Source organism: Phaenicophaeus curvirostris, chromosome 3, assembly GCF_032191515.1.
Source record: "Phaenicophaeus curvirostris isolate KB17595 chromosome 3, BPBGC_Pcur_1.0, whole genome shotgun sequence".
NCBI lineage: Eukaryota > Metazoa > Chordata > Aves > Cuculiformes > Cuculidae > Phaenicophaeus > Phaenicophaeus curvirostris.
In genome coordinates, this window is record NC_091394.1 from 51,603,328 (window position 1) to 51,621,793 (window position 18,466).

The following is an 18,466-nucleotide window of genomic DNA, read 5'->3' on the forward strand; positions in this document are numbered from 1 at the left end:
AAATACATTATGATACCTGCCTGACCATTCCCTTTCAATAAGGATAGCTGTGGGCTCAGACTCATCATTACGCAGCAAACACTTATGCAATTTAGGACTACTCTATTTTTAGCCACTCCTCTCCCCAAGGCAACTACCCCTGTAAGTAAATTGGCAAAAGACCATATGATCTTGCCCCCCATGTTCCCATTCACAGACCAAACACGGCAACTTGGAACTGCTGGTGACAATGACAGCACCCAAAAAATAATCTCTTGACCAAGGTTTGCTGTAGACACTTAAGCGCAGGTACATGGTACCTTTTGCTGACTCTGCAAGGGAGCAAAAGCCTTCTGCAAAGTAGGAGGGCAGCCAAGGGCAGTAACATCAAGCTAAGATTTGCCAGGGCTTGTCTCTCAGAAGACCAAGTATTGCATTTTAACCATTTTTGGCACATTCCACATTTGGTATTTTCAGGAGCTTTCTAGGATGTTTATGAAACAACTGTAAGGTAGGCAACTAAATTGACAACAGAGCAAAGAACACCTTCCTACATTCCTCTCCCATGCTCTACCATTGAAATAAATGAAGTTTATATTTCTGCAATTACAGTTTGTAAAAAGGAGTAAGGAGCCTTCAAGCCTATACTCTGCTTTGAATACCAGAGTGATGTAGATTTTAGTGAATAAAAAGACCATTCAAAACAATACTCAAAAGGAATCCACGCTCTGATATAGTCCACCATAAAATCATCAACCTTTAAACTAGTCACATTGATCAAGCCAATCTATTGGAAATAGTTCTTATGAAAGCTGTTTTAACATAGGTGTCATTCAGAACACTGTCAAGTTTCAGTAGTTTAATATTAAATACTGAAAGGGTAATTTTACACATTTGGTTTACAACATTTTTGTACCATACATCATCTGCTGTTTGCTTTTAATTCTGCATTTCCCCTATTAAATACTTACAGTATTTATGCAGCCTTGTAAAACTCCATTACAAACGAATAAGCAACAAGCACTTTTCCCCATACATTACTTACCAACTTAATTAGGTAATGTGAAAGGTTTACGCACACCAGCTGGATCTCATTATAGCTAAGTTTCTGTCTTTTTAAAGTGTACTTTATCTGGAATATGGAAGTCACTAAGAATTTCACTTAAACATACATTGAGCTGGCATATGCACAAGTTTATACTACAGGGCACTAACTCATTTAACAGGTTCACAACTTAAGTTTGTGGTTGCTTATTTCTGAAGTTTAAAATGCATCAGCTAAGACTAAATATTTAAATATTTGAAGTAAACTGTGGACTATTAACTGACTGCCTCAGCCCAATTCAGTCTTTCCCTCCTAAGAATCACAGTAATCAGAGATGCTACTCTTTGCAGAATAAGAAAACTAGCAAGAAAAGAAAGGAAAAGTTTCAAGACAGCATCGGTATCATCTCCCTACTGATCAGTGCTAAGACTGAGAGCTATATCAGCTTTATATACTAAAACCCAGGAATTTCAGAGCTATGAAGAATTCACTAGTAATACCATCAAAGAGGTTATGAAATACCCAGCTGAATCAAACCAAACTTGTTGAACGCTTTAGTATCACCAGCTGAGAGATTCCTGTTCACGAATTGTGGTTTAACGAAGGCAGAGAACAAAACCAAGCACAGAAAAAAAAAAAATCATGTGCAGTGATTTTTTGTTGTATATTTGACTGTAATTACTGTCTTAAGTACTTTAATTGCCTGGCATCTCCTCAAGTGCCTTGCCTGTGGGGAGGGGAGGCAGGGCAGTTTATAGTTTGTTATTAATGAATAAAATACAAACAAGTTTACCTTGTCTGTAATCAACATTCCCATCAAAACAGTTTGAGAGGAAAACGCAAAGGGGTCCATTCATCCTACAGACCAGCGTGATTGTGCCAGTATCTGCTTTTCAATGATTAACATCCTTATATCGCAATACAACTCAGAGGGGGAAACTGGGAAGCATCTTTATAACACCCACATAAGATGCACCACCTATTCATAAATTCCTATTCTCTTCTACAGACAGCTGCTCTTGGCTACTGATGTGGGGACGGGGTACAGAGACAGACACCCCGCAGGTCTGGCCCCGCATGACCTTTCTTGCATGCATTTTCAGTGAGAAATGGGAGTGTGCACAGAGGGGAAATATGTTCTGTTTTTTTGAAAGCAAATCTGTAGGGTCATTTACAATTGCTCTGGAATGACACGCATCCAGCCCTTCTCGGCTGGAAATAATTTTTGCCTGGAGTGGAAACGGAGTGGAGGGAAACAAGAGTGAGCGACAAAAAGGAGCTCAGGCAGGATAAAATAAAATAAATTTGTCTGCTTCATTAAGAAATGATTAGACACAAGGAGCCATCAGTAAAAGTCAGCACAGTTATAGGAAGGAGCTGGTAAAGCCAGGAGGATTGGAGAAGCAAACTGCTATTTTTCACAATTAGTGAAAAGCATGGAGAATATGAATTTGGCCATTAGTCTTGTTTTTACACTGAAATTGGTACAGGAGGCTGCTACTTTTAGATAACATCACATCCACAGCCCAGCAGACCAAACAGACAGCAAGTGTATCCCCAGCTGAGCAAGCTTTCTCACACAGCCATCAGCCTGTCCTTACGGTCAGAAGAAAACCCTGTGGGACAAGGTCAGCTCTTCCCCTCCACCTCATCACTCAGGCTGCCAACAGGAGTGACAACCAGTGCCGGTTCTGGTGGCCCCCGTTGCAAGGATATTTGTGCACTGGGATCCAGACTGAGACTTGTGCTTTTCACACAAGTCACCAAAAAATGTGCTTTAAGAACAGCTAACGACTTGCTGTTTCTATAGATGAGGACTTTCTTCCCATCCTTTTTTGGGCTAGATTGCTGGTGCAACTAGATCACCATCTCCTACTAGTTTTCTCAGCCACGCAGCCTGTCTTCTCCTCATAGCCTTTAATCAGCTAGCACACCATCTCCAACTCTTTAAGCACAACTTGTTATTCTCATGGTATCATCTCACTGACATGCAGGCAGTGCACTTTTCACTCCAGAGAGATTTTATGTTGTGGTGGTCACTGCTCTTCCTCCTCATCCCCCTCCCCTAATGCTCAAAGGTTTAATTTTCAAGTTACAACAAAACCAGCATATTTGACAGCATCTCCAAAGCATGATACTACTGTTTTTTCAACAGCACTCAAAGCATCCCCCTACCATTGCCAACAAGCAGTCCCCGCAAGTGACAGGACGAGAGGAAATGGCCTCAAGCTCCATCAGGGGAGGTTTAGGCTGGACATTAGGAAAAAATTTTTCATGGAAAGGGTCATCGGGCACTGGAACAGGCTGCCCAGGGAAGCGGTTGAGTCACCTTCCCTGGAGGTGTTTAAGGCACGGGTGGATGAGGTGCTGAGGGGCATGGTTTAGTGTTGATAGGAATGGTTGGACTCGATGATCTGGTGGGCTTTTTCCAACCTGGTGATTCTACGACTGCTGATCAAAGAGGCAACTCTCATAAAGTTTCTCATAAAGTATATAACTGTGAATAACAAAGCATGGAAGCAGATGCTGAAAATACTGATCTGAGGTCTTCTACTCATTAACATGCATAGGCAAAAACTTGATAGAAGAGAGATTTGCAAAGAGCCTCTATGGTATGATAGTAGTTAAGCAACTTCTCAACAATAGGCTGCTGAAAGCTAGTATCCAGCCATCCACCACCAGAATGAGAAATTCCTGACTTCTCAAAACTATGACCCTACATTTGTTTCCTTAAGGGGAAAAAAAATGTGTTTTGATTAAGCACACCACTGAGTCATTTAAGGCTGCCATATATAACATGAACTGACTACACAACAAAAACACAGGCATTAACATACAGAACAGACTAGCATATATAAGTCATTTTTGATGCAGACAGCTATTCATAGAAACAAATCAACAATCTTAGTATTCCACCAGGAAACTGTTGATCAGATAAATATGCAAAAAACAAGACTCTCCAACAACCTCCTTTGTGCCCTCCTATTACTTAGTGGAGCTGCTCTCTCTGTTTGGTATCCAGGTGGGACGAAGCTGTCTTTGAAAGCAGGAACCGACTGGGGTTCTCAAGAATTTTATGAAGTAACCTAGAGATTAATGGAATAGATGACTAGTTTATACAGTGCTTTGATCAGAAACATGTTTTCCCAACTTCCTCAGTGAGTTTTAATAAGATGTGAATAAGAAAATTGATCCAGAAACTTTTAGTTTACAAGGACTATTTCAAGTAGCTTGAGGAAACTGGTTTATTGTCCAGCAGGCATAAAACCAAATATAATGCTTAGAGGCCATTTCACCACAGCACTGACAGTGGATTTCTTTTGGGATAAATATCCAAGAGCCAATGCTTACAGTGACACAAAACACAAAACTCTATGGGAAACCACTGGTTCAGATGTCACATTTTTCATGGTTAAGGAAAAAAAAAATCTTTAGATTTCAGTTTCCATAAGAGGCAATAATACAATGTACTTAATTTAAGTCATACTCATTTTAAGTAATTTTAGAGTTGAAGAAAATCAAGACTTCCTCTCTTCAGTGTTCTTTCACATTGTCTTCTAACATTTCTGCTTTATAGAAAAAATGCACAATCCTTCTTCGTCATCCCTCAGGTGTATCTTTCCCTTTATTAAATCTTGCTTCAGTGCACCTACTACATTTGTTATTTAGTGTTAGAAGAGAAGAAGGATTTTTCTTTTAAATCCTAATTTCTTACTCTCATTCCTGTCCCTCTCCAAACAGAATCATTATTTGCCACCTCCTGAATCTATCAAACTAATCCACTAGAAGCACACTGGTATACAGAATTAATCTAGATTCCAAACTGACATGCTGCAACAAGACAGTTTATAACATTTTCTCACCCTGCTTTCTCTCTTCTTTTCTTTTCCATTTCAACGTATTTCCAGATCCTTTTCTTCTTACAAAATTCTTTATGTTCTGCCTTCAAAATCCGGCTAGCACAGTTTTTTAACCCCTGCTTACTGACTGCCTGATAGGTTGGTAAGTGCATCTCTGCCCTCCTCCCCTCCTAAAGATCAGAGGAGGTAACTTCTATTTCAGACCACTGTCATTTATGTTAAAGAGAATAAAATGCTCTCAGATTTGGCCTTGTTTTGGAGACTTTGTTTTATAAAGAATGGAGGCAGGGTGGTGGTGGTGTACAACGCATTTAGTTTTTCCTTACAGTATGTTTCCTTTTTTTGGAGAAAAACCTGAGAAGATACAAGAAGACTAGAGCTGCAGGCTGTCAGCAGCGGTGCCCAGCATCCCTGTGACAGGGCTGCACTGTCATTGCTTGAACAGCAGCATTCATTTGTGCTGGAGCCTGAACCAACACCTGATAGGAAGGACAAGGCCATGGAGGTCCCCTGTCACCCCACATATCACGTGCAAGAGGCCACTGCTGTGAATGTTAGGGTAGCGGGGCAGTTGTTGCAGATCCATCTCTGGAAATTGTCATAGAATAATGTCAGAAAAAGACCACGCCAGAGCATTTTACAGCAAGTAACACTAGTAAGATCATAACATTGCAGCAAGAAAATGTCTTCAGTGGAAACACTTGGGCTTTAGGGAAAGCCTTAAAAAGTTAGAATTAGTTACCACACACAGAAAGAAAATCTTAAAAAAAAACCAACCAAAAACCAACAACAAAACAACAACCTGACCTATATATCAGCTATTATATCTTTTCCTGGAAAGATATGTATTTGTCCTGATGCTTTGGTATCTCTCAACAGTTAAAATACAACATAAAAGCTTCTAAAAGCATCTGCCATGTTTTACATCACTACAACAGTTACTGCATTATCCTGTACTGCAAATCTAGCCTCCTATTATATTCATGATTCTGCATATCTGTTAACAGTCTGGAAGCGCATTTAGCATACTGAGGACTGGTTAAAATTCTACTTCAGTGCACATGAGGAATCCTTTTCCTAATGAATTACCATAGTAATTTTTTTTTTTAATGATGATCTTTACTCTTCTGTATCACGGGGATACTTCTACTATTTACATAGCAGCGTAGTGCTACTTTCATCCACCAGTACAGTATTTCAACAGTATATTTAATATTATTTGAGGCACTGTACATTTTAAGCTTGATATCCATTTTGACACATTTGTACTTGCTAGTTACAATGAATCCTGGTTTTCCTTAGCTTGCTTTCTTTTTTTTGATTCCTTACTCTTGATACTTTTCAGTGCCTAAAACTGAAGGAAACAGCTTATATCTAACAGTACTTTCAGTGGAAACACTTGTATTCAGGTCCTACTTAAAAAATATCAAAAAGACTCAATGTTTTATTTGAAATCAGCTGACAAATGCAGGTGCATTTCAAAAATAACACACTAAAAATCCCTCAAAAAAACCATAACTTCCAAAGACTTCTAAAGAGGTAAACCCAGAAATAAATCTTCTTTGGAAGTGTGTCAAATACCCTAAAAGGAAGGAAAAAACTACAAAGTCCTGAAAGGACATTAAAGTTGTTTCTGCTTTTTAAAAATCAAACCGTAACTGTGTTACACATACTGCTCTGGATTGGCAGCAGCTTCAGAAAGCCAATTCTGCAGCAGTTTGAGTTTGACACTAAAACCATGTTAGTCCCACTCTGCTTATTTCATTTTCAAATAGTACTTAATCAAAGGAGCCAGAGTCAAAGGCTGGGGAATTTGCATTGCCATCTCTGCTAGGAAATATCACTTCTTAAATTGTTTGTGCTGGAAAGAAATCAAATTCCTACTAACATCACTCAGTTCCAGATGACTTGGTTCTCCTCATGTGGTTTCAGGGACCAGAGAACTTTGCATTACCCCTTTTGCCTTCAAGAACAGTTACTTTTCCACTCCCAAGTTTTCTAGTCACTTAGTGTGCATTTTCAGAGAGAGAAAGGGTGGTATTTTGGTTTTTTTTTTTTCCCCCCAGAGATACTATATTTTCAAAGAGAAGCAATCAGCAAGATGCATACTTCAACACTACCAAATAAAGAGACAAGAGAAAGCGTAAAACATGCTAAAAGGCTAAGCAGTTGTTCCTGAACTGCATGTTTGCCAAAACCCATGTGCTTAAAGCATCTTATCCCTTTTCACCCCTCTAAAAAGCATTTTAAAGAATTAAGCAGAAGTGTGAACCTGGTCTTGAAGTGGTCTAAGGAGAGCTGCCAGAAACTAGTGTGGTCATGACAGGAAAAAAAACGTTTGCTAAACCCAAGACAAAAAGTAGTAGTGGTAACTTTGATAAAAGCCTACCCAAAGCATCACCTCTCAATCACCACAAGTGTGGTCTGTAAAAATTTTCTGTCTAACTACTATGATAAACAACTGCAGCCGGTATTGCTGCCATATCTGAGATGAGGAGGAAGAGCACACAAGCATCCTTTACATCAGTGCTGCTAGTCATAAAATTAGAAACATTGGGAAACCCTCAAAAAGGCCACCGATTCAAGCAGACTCCCTCTTTATCCAACATTCACACACCGTTTGTACTACAGATGCAGGCTGGTCTGTTACAGCATCTGTGCTCCCTTTACACTTTCCAACTTGTCAACCTAACTCTCACAGTTAGGTCCTCCTAATTTGGTATCAAAACTATATGGGTTAATTAAAGCAATTCAGACGTCTCCCATACTTCTGAACTGGGTGATTTCAATACAAGGAAAAGAATTTATCAGCCATGTCACAGGTAACAGACAGCCCTTTGAAGAAGGTTAGAAGGAAGGAAGCTATTTAAGCCCATTTCATCCTCCTCACTCCTCTTCTTCCCCACGTTTTAGGCACAAGGAAAAAGCAGTCTCAACTCACTGCAAGCAGAACTGAGGTGAGGAAGGCAATGTGAGCACACTTCCCCTTCTCTTTCATGCTAAACCCACATACATCTTGTGTTCCCACTCCCGTTGTTGGCCAGACACACCACACTGCTTCTTCCAACTTCCACTGCTTCTTCTCAACGGGAGCTTTAAGCCAGAGGATGCTTGGCAATCAACCACCAATGATTTCCTATTGCACCTGAGAGTTTCAGTGCCTTCCCTTCGAGTGCACAGCAGACACCCCACCCATGAAATAAGAGCTCACACCAGCAAGGCAAGCACAGACTTTGAAGCCGGTAACTGTGTACTGGAGTAAGCGCTCAGGAAGACTACACTGGACCTTAGTAACTCAAAGCCAAAGCATTAGACATAGCATGCTCTCCTTACTCCAGACCAACCTCTCCCTGTCACTTCTGAAGCCTGCTAGAACCATACAGAGAAAAATCAGTGGCAGCAAAAGAAGCAGCTGTATATATGTAAATATATATCTCATTGTGGTGAGCAAAAGCTCAGGATTCAGGTGAAGGGTGTTGAGAAATGGCACTTGAAATTTCTCCTGAAATCCTTAATTTTAAATATACATAAAGGGACACACATTAAAAAAAAAAAAAAAAGCAGCTTAAAATAAAGTGGTGTTTTAAGGAAGTCATTCATTTATGCATTATATTTCTGACAAGCACAAGCACAAAAGTAGTAACAGTGTACATAGACAAGCATGAATTTACAGGGAAGCCCAAGAGCTGTGGCTCCCTCATTAGAGCTACTAAGCACAAGAGTCCCAACTACACAGCCTCGTCTTCCTCCCACTCTGCATATCAAACAAACATCAGCATCAGACCCAGTTCCCGGGCACTTGAAGGAGGAGAGAGTAAAATGAAGCACTGTTCTAGAGACAAGCCCAGCTCAGGAATCACCCCAGCACCTCCACAAGACCTATGGGATAAGAAATCAGAAGGAAAGCCAAAATCCATCCTCTCACCTCCCACAAATAGTTTCCTGCCCTCCTTCTTTTGTAAGGACAATCACTCCATCCTGTGTTACCTGAACAGCACCTACTAAACAAACTACTTAACCCAATGAGCTACCCTCACTACCAAAAAGCTACACTCAAACCTCCTCTCCTACTAGCACCTCGAGAAAGCTTCACCAAGGGTTTTATTTTTATAGTCTATTCCTCCCTGCAGATCAAACAGCCTTTGTCTTCCTGGACTCCTGTTGTTCCCCAATGGAAAACCATGGGAGTATTACAGAAGCATCAGTTTCACACTGCTGATGCCACTGTTCAAAGAGAATTGATTACACATTTTCAAAAGCTACACAATATCACACTATCCAGGCTACACTACACACTTTAAGTACCAGAAATACTGCAAATCATATCAGCATAGAACACCACTTGGGCCAGTATCAGAAGCAAGTCAGAAGTCCCAAGGAGGTGATAACTCAAGTATCTATGCATACGACTGTTATGTGGAGTGGTTAAACTAATATGGTTAATACAGTAAAAAAAAACCCCAAAAACCAACAAAATGAAACAAAAACAGTGTTTTCATACATTGGCAAAGTGAATAGGGCTTAAAAATTTCACTCAACCTCAATTTTAATCAAAAAGATCTGTCCAAGCTACTGACATGTACAGATGCATACAGCAGGTAAGCATATTGATTGATTAAGAATTTACTGGATATGCATATACTGCATCTGTGCACTTTTATGATTTCTCAAACTAAAAATGGCATTAAGAACACATCAAAGGCAGCTGCCTTCATTAGGGATTAAGTCCTGAGCAAGTCTGAAGGTTTTCAGATCAACTAACTAAAACTGGCTGAGTGCAAAAGCACGTGAATCTCTAAAAGCCCAGAGGAGCCATTTTTCCTTGTGGATAATCCCCCCTCAAAAAAACAACCATGTTTTTTGTATGTCTTCCAATGTTACTTTTAGATCAAGGTATTATGAGCAGTCCCAATCCCTTCCCCACTCCCCCCCCCAAAATGCCTGGAAAAGACTTACAAAGCATTCACTGGAAACATGATTATATATTTTTACTATCAAAACACTAATAAATCTCTTCTAGATCAGATAAAATGTAGTTACACTGCATTTGTCCCTTGAATCCAAAATATGATAACACATTATCTTGCATATACATATTTGGCTACATGCCCTTAACAATTTCCTTCGGAAAAGATGGATGCATTTATTGCTTCAGAAACAGAAAAGCAAAATAATAAGGAAAAAAGGACACAGGGAAAAAGACGAACAGAAGGGCTTCGGAAGTGAGTGAAAAATCTACAACATCACTAATTAGGTTCTAGCTTCTAACACAATAGTGGGTGTACCATGGTCTGTTATCAAGTTTATAGCCAAGGGCACAAGACAATACAACCCTGCATTCAATTTAATTACAGCCTATGGCTTTTGCAGTAGTGGTGTGTTTCAAAGGGTTTAAGCACTCATTTATTTCTACACCATACATGAAATAAGGCAGCTCACTGTCATACAGACTCACCAATTAGACTGAACAGTTGCTGATCTCTTGCTCTCCAGAACGAGAGCAGTGGGCAATGGAAAAATCTTTTACAGGATAATCACAGAAGACTTTTTTGGTTAAAAATGCCATCCGCTACCTTTCAGTTTGTACATTTTATCTCTGATGTGCACAGAGGAAGAGTCCCATCATAGCTCTTTCAGACTCTACAGAATTAAAAAGTGTCAAAGTACAGCAGTGCTTCTCTGATGCTGTTTTTCCACCTAATTGTACTAAAAAGGTCATCTTCATTTGGTTATACAAAACAGATCACCTCTTGCATTCCTGTCATCACTGAGGGCCGGTCCAGGCAAGTTCTCTGACTAGCTCACATGTTGCAACTAAATAAAAAGAGCCTAATTTCTAACAAGTGAAAATACTTTGAAAATTAAAGCGCTAGTAGAATAATTTGGTATCTGAAATAGTTGCCCAATTCAATAATTTCCAATATATTGTGCCAATGCAGCCAAGAGTACCTACAAAAACAGTGTGGCAACTGTATTGGACCTTGAATTCCACAACTACAATTCTAGATATATCAAAACACCATTCCTCTTCTGTGAAATACTCTCTTGAATCACCTTAACTCAACTCTCTTACTAACAGCTGATCCAAAATGGACCAACTCCGGTCCAGGAAAGAAAAACCAGTTCCCTTCATTCCTTTCCGTGCATATACAACCCCCAAAGCTGTATACGAGATCACTAAAGTCTAAACCCTGCTGTGCTTTTCTTGCACTCATTTCAGGAAATGTTCAGTGCCTTTTAAACCTCATGTTGGTTACAAGGAACATGAGCTGGGATTTCCTACCATCTTCAAAAAATCTTCATCTCTGTTCAATGACCTTTAGAAGTATTCAGTTACAAACAACACTGACTTCCACCAAAGAGAGCAATAGCCAGGATTCACGTGTTTCACTAAGGAGACTGAAAAGAAATCTATCTCCAAGGACCGTATTTGACACCCCTGCTACTCTATCCTCTGTCTTCCAAAGATTTCAGAGCAATTTTGTTGACTATCAGGTATAATAGGTCCATTCTATGTTTAATCACTTCCCACTTCTGTAACTGACTAGAAGATTAAAATCTTCCCCATTAAAAAAAACCAAACCCACAAGCAATAATGAACAAACAGCAGCCTCTGATCTAGGCACTGTTTTTACACGTCACATTTTTAATTTTAGCCTCAGTGTTTCTTTTTAAAAAAACACCAAGGAAATCTGAGGTTTTCTTACAACCTGGGACAACCCATTAATCAAAGAGGCTGGCACTAACCAGGCAGTAGGACAGCGAGCACTAACCTCTGAAACCAGATCAACAGCAAAACCACCACAAGAACTAACAAAGTATTTAGCAGTCATCAGTCTTAATAGCTGCTGTACTTTAAGCCATTAAGATAGAGATACTGCCCATCTATTATCTGTATAGAAATAAAGCCTAGCATCCTAACACCACCATCCTAAGCATCCGTCCCCTGAAGCTGTCTGATGAGTTCTCCTACCCTGTATACTCAGAAAGCACCTAGCCATGATTCTGGTCAGAGCATTACAAACATTTGTACAGAACAGAAGCTTTTTTTTTTTTTTTTTTTTTTGAAGCAGGAGGGAGCATTTTATGGAAATGTAGGAAGTTCCCAGACCAAAGATCAAGCAGAAAGATTCTTATCCATCTTCAAAAAAAACACCCCAAAGACTAAAAAGAGCTAGACTAACTAATAAGTTGCTCTTAGTCATTCCCAGTTGTGCCTGCTGCCTACTTATGTTCATCATGTGCTAGAGTTTTGTTTTCTGCAAAACCCGCAGTCACAACCAGATTTCTAGTTCTGGCCAAAGTAAGCCCTTCAAAGAGAACATAAGGCAATGAAAAGATAAGTGCCAGATGAAAAGAAAACAAAAATCCCAGCTCTGGATTTAAAGCATGAGGAAAAAGCGTTTAAGGATCCTTGGGAACAGCCAAGACAAATGCATGTGGCTCGCTTTTTAATACCTGTTTGGTAGATAACTTAATAGCTGATGAAACCCTTCATAAGCAGCCCAGAGAGACCTCACTGAGTTATAGAATCAAAGTAATAGGAGTAATTTTCAAGTGACAATGCAACTCTCCTCACCCATGGCAGAAGCCAATATATTTTCCTAGCCCTGTTTTTGTGTCCTACCACTGTAGTAAGTTCAGCGTGTACCAGTTCTATAAATCTCAATAGTTACCACCACATTGTAGCATCAAAAGCTCAAACTTCAGCTATTGTTCATCTTTCAGTAACACAAGAGATGAACAACAGCCAAATTACACTTATCTGTCATCAAGTTGAACTGAAGTATTACTGTCAGTGGCAGAAAACTGCTACACTTCAGAGCAAATAAGGACTGAAAAGAAAGTCGTGCCATGATGGTAGAGTGCTGCATGCTTAAAATACACTCTGTAAATGCTGTTCTTGACACTACAACCTAAAGCAATAGTTGGATCAAGATGAACATTTAATGTACCTTTTCCTGGCTCTGGAGGAGGTTGCTACAAAGCCAGCATTAAAAAAGACATCTTGGGGCTAAAACAAAAGATGGGAGCAACCACGACAGAAAAGCGTAAAATTAACATCCTTGCTCAGATTCTTACACTTTAAATGCAGTCAGTGCAAATCGAAGACATTGCATTTAATGCCTTCATTTAACCTTTTCTACCTCTCTGTGCTAAAAAAAGAAAGGATGTGTGCACATGGTATAAAGATTCTAAGAAACCCACTCATCACACCAGACTATTGCACAAGTCCATGAGGGCAGCAGAATCTGTCCCCTGGGAGACTAATTACAAAGACAACCAATAAACCACAAACTTATGACCTTCATGTTTTCAAGGAATCAGTAACATTTGTCAACAGCGGAATTTAGCATCATGTCACTTGATGAGATGTATTCAGTAAAGAGGCCTGGAAACTTTTTGTTTATAATTAAGCAATAACGATTGAGGACCAGGGCACTTCCTGAGGATTAATGACCAGCTGGGAGAGTTGATGGCTTGAGGCAATGCCTTGGGCCATTAACCCCAGCCAGTCATTAATTTCTCCAGGAAATGCCCTGGACCTCGATTAGCGTAACTATTATAAAAGGTAGCTAGGGAGAAAAAAATTTAGCATTAACATTCTCCCAAGGAGTTTTATTCCACAGCTAACATTTTTTCATTTTGTTACATCCCAGAAGAAGTGCGTAAGTTAAAACTGACACGAGAAGAACCAGTGATTAAAAAGACAAAAAAGAAAAGACACTTGTCTTCCTCCTAAAGACTTAATGGGTTTTGTAGCGAAGGCAAGATTCTGCTATGAAAGTGGCTGGGCAGCTTGTTTAGCTCACTGAATTGTGAATGGCAATGAGTATTTCCACATAACTACTACAAAACCCACCACGCTGTCTGGTACCCTCGCTGATTGCTCATTTTCTTTCTTGATACACTTAGATTACACAGGCATGTGCTGCTTCCCTATCATCTATTTTAGATATTTCTCCCTTTCTCCCTATGGCCTGCCACTAATGAGAATTACAGCTCCAAATGCTTCATGTAGGAAGCACAGCTCTGCGACAAACAGTACAGCAGCTGGATTTCTCCTCACCTAAGCTTCATGCAAGTGTGAAGAGATTTGTGGGCTGGGGTAGAGATCCAGCTCTCCAGCCTGATGACAGAAGGCACCAAGACACCTCGTCTAACACGTTGAAGACGCGCATATTGCATTACTGCTAACTGGATCAGAACTGCTCTGCCCGGTTCCCTCTTCCCCTTCCCATACTCACATGCACTGCTGCTCTAAAAATGCTAAACTACGCCTGAAGTTTCAAAATTACTTTCAAGGTCATTAAGAGCAAGGTAAAGAGGAGTCTAGGGTTAAATACAGAGAAGAGCATTAGCTTATACCTGAAATAATGAGCTAGAACAAAAACACTATCTGCACATAATCAAGCCTCTAAGCCATTCAGAGACACCACAGGACACGCAGCAGGACATCAAACCATAGTACTCCACTGATGTGATCCAAAAAAAACCCCAAGACCCTACAAAAAAGGAGAGGTCACAGGTATTTTAAAGAACATCCATGGTTATGCAGGCATTCGCAGAAAGCCCCCTTTTCCCTTCCCTCCCCCTACAATTAGCCTTCAGGCTGGCTGATTAGCCGGCAAACTCTTTGAAAGGGTCAGTCTGTCCAAAACCGGTATTTCCACTTTTGGAAACAGCTCAGGCATGTCATATACCTGCGCTCACCCAGCCCTGTGCTCTCCGGCCGACGGCTGCGATCCCTCTTATTACTTGACACAAGAATGTCAGAGGGGTTTTGTAATCGTGTAGGGCAGCCAGCAGTAAACTTCTTGCCTCAAACACAGTACTTTATGGGGCACAACATAACTGCACGCGCTTTATAGATTTAGTTAGAATGACCTCCAAACTTCAAGCCAACTGCAGAGATGCAGCGAGTCTTTAATTGAAATAATTTAGCTCCAACACTCAAACACCCGAAAGGAAAGTACTTTCGGAGGGGACAGGGAACAGGCACCAGCACTTGCCGGCACACAGCAGAGGGGTTCATGAGGCACATATTAAAGCACAGCTCCACAGCGTTTTTGACAAGACCGCTTTACCTCAACAAAACACATCCAATGAATTTGGGCTTGTTTCACCGTTTAAACTGCACCTAACTCTGTCTAACTGTGCTCTAACTATATGTTTTACCACTATGACAACTAACACAACTAAAGCCAATTTGCCTTATAGAAAAAAAAAAGGAAAAGAAAAGAGGAATACTGCCAGGAAACAGAGTTATTTTAAATAAACAAATACAAGTTGAATGCAATTGCTGTATTAACCCTCTTGTTAACTTCTTAAGTTTAAAATTACACTCTCATTACTACTGTGTAATTGAGTATTCTCCTGGCTATTTCCTGCATTTGAGGTTATTCAAATAGTTCATTAGCACATCAAGAACACCACATACACTAATGATACCTGACACCCTTATCTGCTATATTGGCCTGACTTTTTTAACTCCGAGCATATCCTGCAGAAAAAAAAAAAGAGAAAGAAGAGTGGGGAAAGAAAAAAAAAAAAGCAGAGTAAGGAGGTGCCAGCAGGGCTGAGCTTTTGGTGCTGCCACTGAGGGGGAGCACAACAGCACCCAGGCACCTCTCAAGTCCAACCCACAGGCATGGGCGGTCACCGGACTGATGGCAGGGTGTGAGGAAACTGGGGGCAAGGAAGGTGGATAACAGCATCTGGGCTCACTGGGGGCCTGAACACCAAGAGTCACTCTGGAAGCCACCTCAGGGCTGGTAGTGTGTGCCGGCACCCAGCCTAGGGGAAGATGGGGAAGGGAGGAGAGATGCAGCAGAGGCTATGTGGGATGGGGTGCAGGGTCACCACCTTGCTATTGCTATTTTTTTTTCCTTTTTTTTTTTTTTTCTCCAGTTACCTGTGTGGGGGAAACAATAGCAGGTGAAACTACTGTGGGTGAGGTGGTGCTTCTGTGCCCATTGGCTTCGGGGAGGAGGTGAGGCAGGGGGTCATGTTTCACTGAGACCACCACCACGGCAGGCGCGGCGGCATCCAGGGGCTCGGCAGGGCGGCGGCAGAGTCTTTTGGGGGAGGCTGAGGGCCCACAAGCATCGCCGCCGGCCGCAGCCCCTGCTGGGAACACTGTCTCGTAGAGTGCCCGCTTGGCTGGGGCCACCGCAGCCACTTCTGCCTTCACGAGCGCAGCATCACCGTCTTTGGGCAGCACATAAGGGTTGGCAGCGGGTGGCCGGGGCCGTGGCCCACCATTGAGGGCAGCAGGGGTGTAGCAGCCCCCGCTGGCAGGGTGGTGGAGGAGGTGGTGGTGGTGGGGAGGGGGGTGATGGTGTGGTGGCTGCAGCCCCCCTAGCTTGGTGCCAATGCCAGCGATGCTGTTGAGGGTGGCAATGGAGACGGCACCAATGCAGTGGTTGGTGTAGGTCTTTGAGAGTTTGGCTGCCTTGGAGAGCATCTGCATGCGGGTCCCCAGAAGGTTCTTGCCAATGGCCTTGTTCTCATACCAGGTGATGTCACCCTCACTACAGTGGTCCCGCGGGCGCTGGAAGAAGGCCTTGCAGAGGGGGTTGCGCTTGGAGAGGTACTTGACGAAGCTGGCGTAGGGGCAGAACTCGGTGCCAGTCTCATACATGCGGGGCAGGTTCTCCTCATCACTGCTCTCCGCCCGCTTCTTGCTCCAGGAAGACGAGCGTGACTTGTGGTAGGGCCCCAGCGCCTTGAAGTAGACGAACTTGCGTCCGTCCTCGTCCACGGCCAGCCCAAAGGAGTCCTCCTCCAGCTCCCGCTGGTTCTCCCGGCCCCGGGTGCAGAAGTACATGCAGGTCTCGAACCAGACCTTGTTGAGGAGCCCGAAGGGGCTCTGGGTGCTGAACACGCTGCAGGTGTAGAGCTTGCGGAGGTCGGCGCGGGTGATGGCCTGTTTCTGCACCACCGGCCCCGCGCCCTGCTCCTCCAGCTTGCGGATGACGGCGGCCAGGGTGAGGTTGGCGGCGCGGAGCTCGGGGTCCTTGGTGAGGTCGAGGGTGCGGCAGTAGGGCGGCTCGTTGAGGTAGCGGTTGAGGGAGCTGCGGATGCTGATGAGCGAGGACTTGGAGTAGAGCTGCCCGCTCTTGGAGCGCGCCTCGGCGTAGAAGGAGCGCAGGACCCGGCAGAGCGCCCCCTTGTCCATCGTCTCGAAGTCGGGGCTCTGCGCCTTCTCGCTCAGGTACTCGCGGAAGATGCGCACGGCGTAGCGGGTGGCCAGCCGCGTGTTCTCGCTCAGCCGCGCCCGCTCCGGCCGCTGCAGCAGCAGGGCCGCCTCCAGCTCCGCGTCCTCCGCCGCCCCCCCGGGGCCGCCGCCCCCCGCCGGAGCGCTCCCCGGGGCGGCCCCGACGCCGCCGCCCGGCGTCCGGCCCGGGGCGGGCGGCTCGGGCTCCTCCTCGCCGTCCCACTCCAGACCCATCTCCTCTTCCTCCTCCTCCTCCTCCTCGTCCAGCAGCAGCCCCCCATCGGCTCCGTCCTCCTCGTCCCCCGTTATCTGCACCTCCTGGATCTCATCCTCCTCCTCGCCCTCCTCCTCCTCGCCGGCGCTGCAGTAGCGATGCGGGCGGGGGGCGACGCCGCGGCCGGGCGGCCGGTCCCCGGCATTGTTCCCTCCGCCTCCCCCTCCTCCTCCTCCTCCGCCGCTCCACTCGCCGCCGCCGCCGCCGCTGCCAGGCATTCTCGCCATATTGCCGTCTCCCTGCCAGTCCTCGGGCAGGGCGCATGCGCTATATTGGACCGCAGCGCCCGAGCGCTTTTGTGTTTTAATGACCTTCAGCTACCGGGAGGCAAAGCCGGGCTCTTAAAGGGGCCGCGCTCCCAGCGGCGGCGGCGGGGAGGGGGCGGGAGGGACCGGGATGGATGGGGGGGAGGAGGAGGCAGAGCCGGCACCGCGGGGAATGAGCGGGACTTACCGCGCCGGCCGCTCACCGCGGGTCCGTCCCGTCGGGCGGCGGCGATGGGGGGAAGCGCCGCCGGGTCCCACCTCCCCGCCGCCCCGGCCCCGGCGCCGGTCCTGCCTCCCCATCCCCGAGAAAAGAGACGTCCCGCTCCGTGCGCGGAGCCGGCGGCTCTTTCGGGAGCCGCGCACCGGCACCGCGCCTCCTCGACCGTCGCACCTCTTAATTTCACAGCAACTTAAAAGCGAACGTAGAGGGGAAAAAAAAAAAAAAGAAAAAGAAAAAAAGAGAGAGAGACCAAAACCCACGAAACCCAACCCAACCCGGGAAAAAAAAACCAAACCGAAACAAAAATCCCACCCAAAAAAGTCAGGCTGTGCTCGCCGGGCAGCGCGGCTCTGCCCCTCGACGGGATGCGGCCCCAGCCCCCACCTGCGGGCAGCGCCGCCGCCGGCCTCGCACCTTTAGCCGGGCACCTGGATTTCGGTCGAGGGGCTCGAGAGGAGGCGGACGCTCAGGGCTTTGGATCCGTGCGGCGCCGAGTCCGCCCGAGAGAAGCCGGTCGGTAACCGCGGCGCTCGCTCGGCTTGCGGAGATGGAGAAATAAGGACTCGGAGGCTTCTCAAACCCCTCCGGCTCGCCGAGGCTGC

At 44.3% G+C, this 18,466-nt stretch overlaps 1 protein-coding gene across 2 annotated transcripts in view; it reads right to left on the bottom strand.

The window, feature by feature from the left end:
• The window catches only part of KCTD1 (potassium channel tetramerization domain containing 1), a 122,203-nt gene extending 104,583 nt beyond the window's left edge, over window positions 1-17,620 (bottom strand). For both annotated transcript variants that reach the window (XM_069853990.1, XM_069853989.1), the window contains exon 1: window positions 15,800-17,620. In XM_069853990.1, the coding sequence (XP_069710091.1) occupies window positions 15,800-17,605 (1,806 nt within the window). In that variant the 5' untranslated portion in view covers window positions 17,606-17,620. The remainder of the gene's footprint in view (window positions 1-15,799) is intronic.
• Window positions 17,621-18,466: the final 846 nt, after the last annotated feature.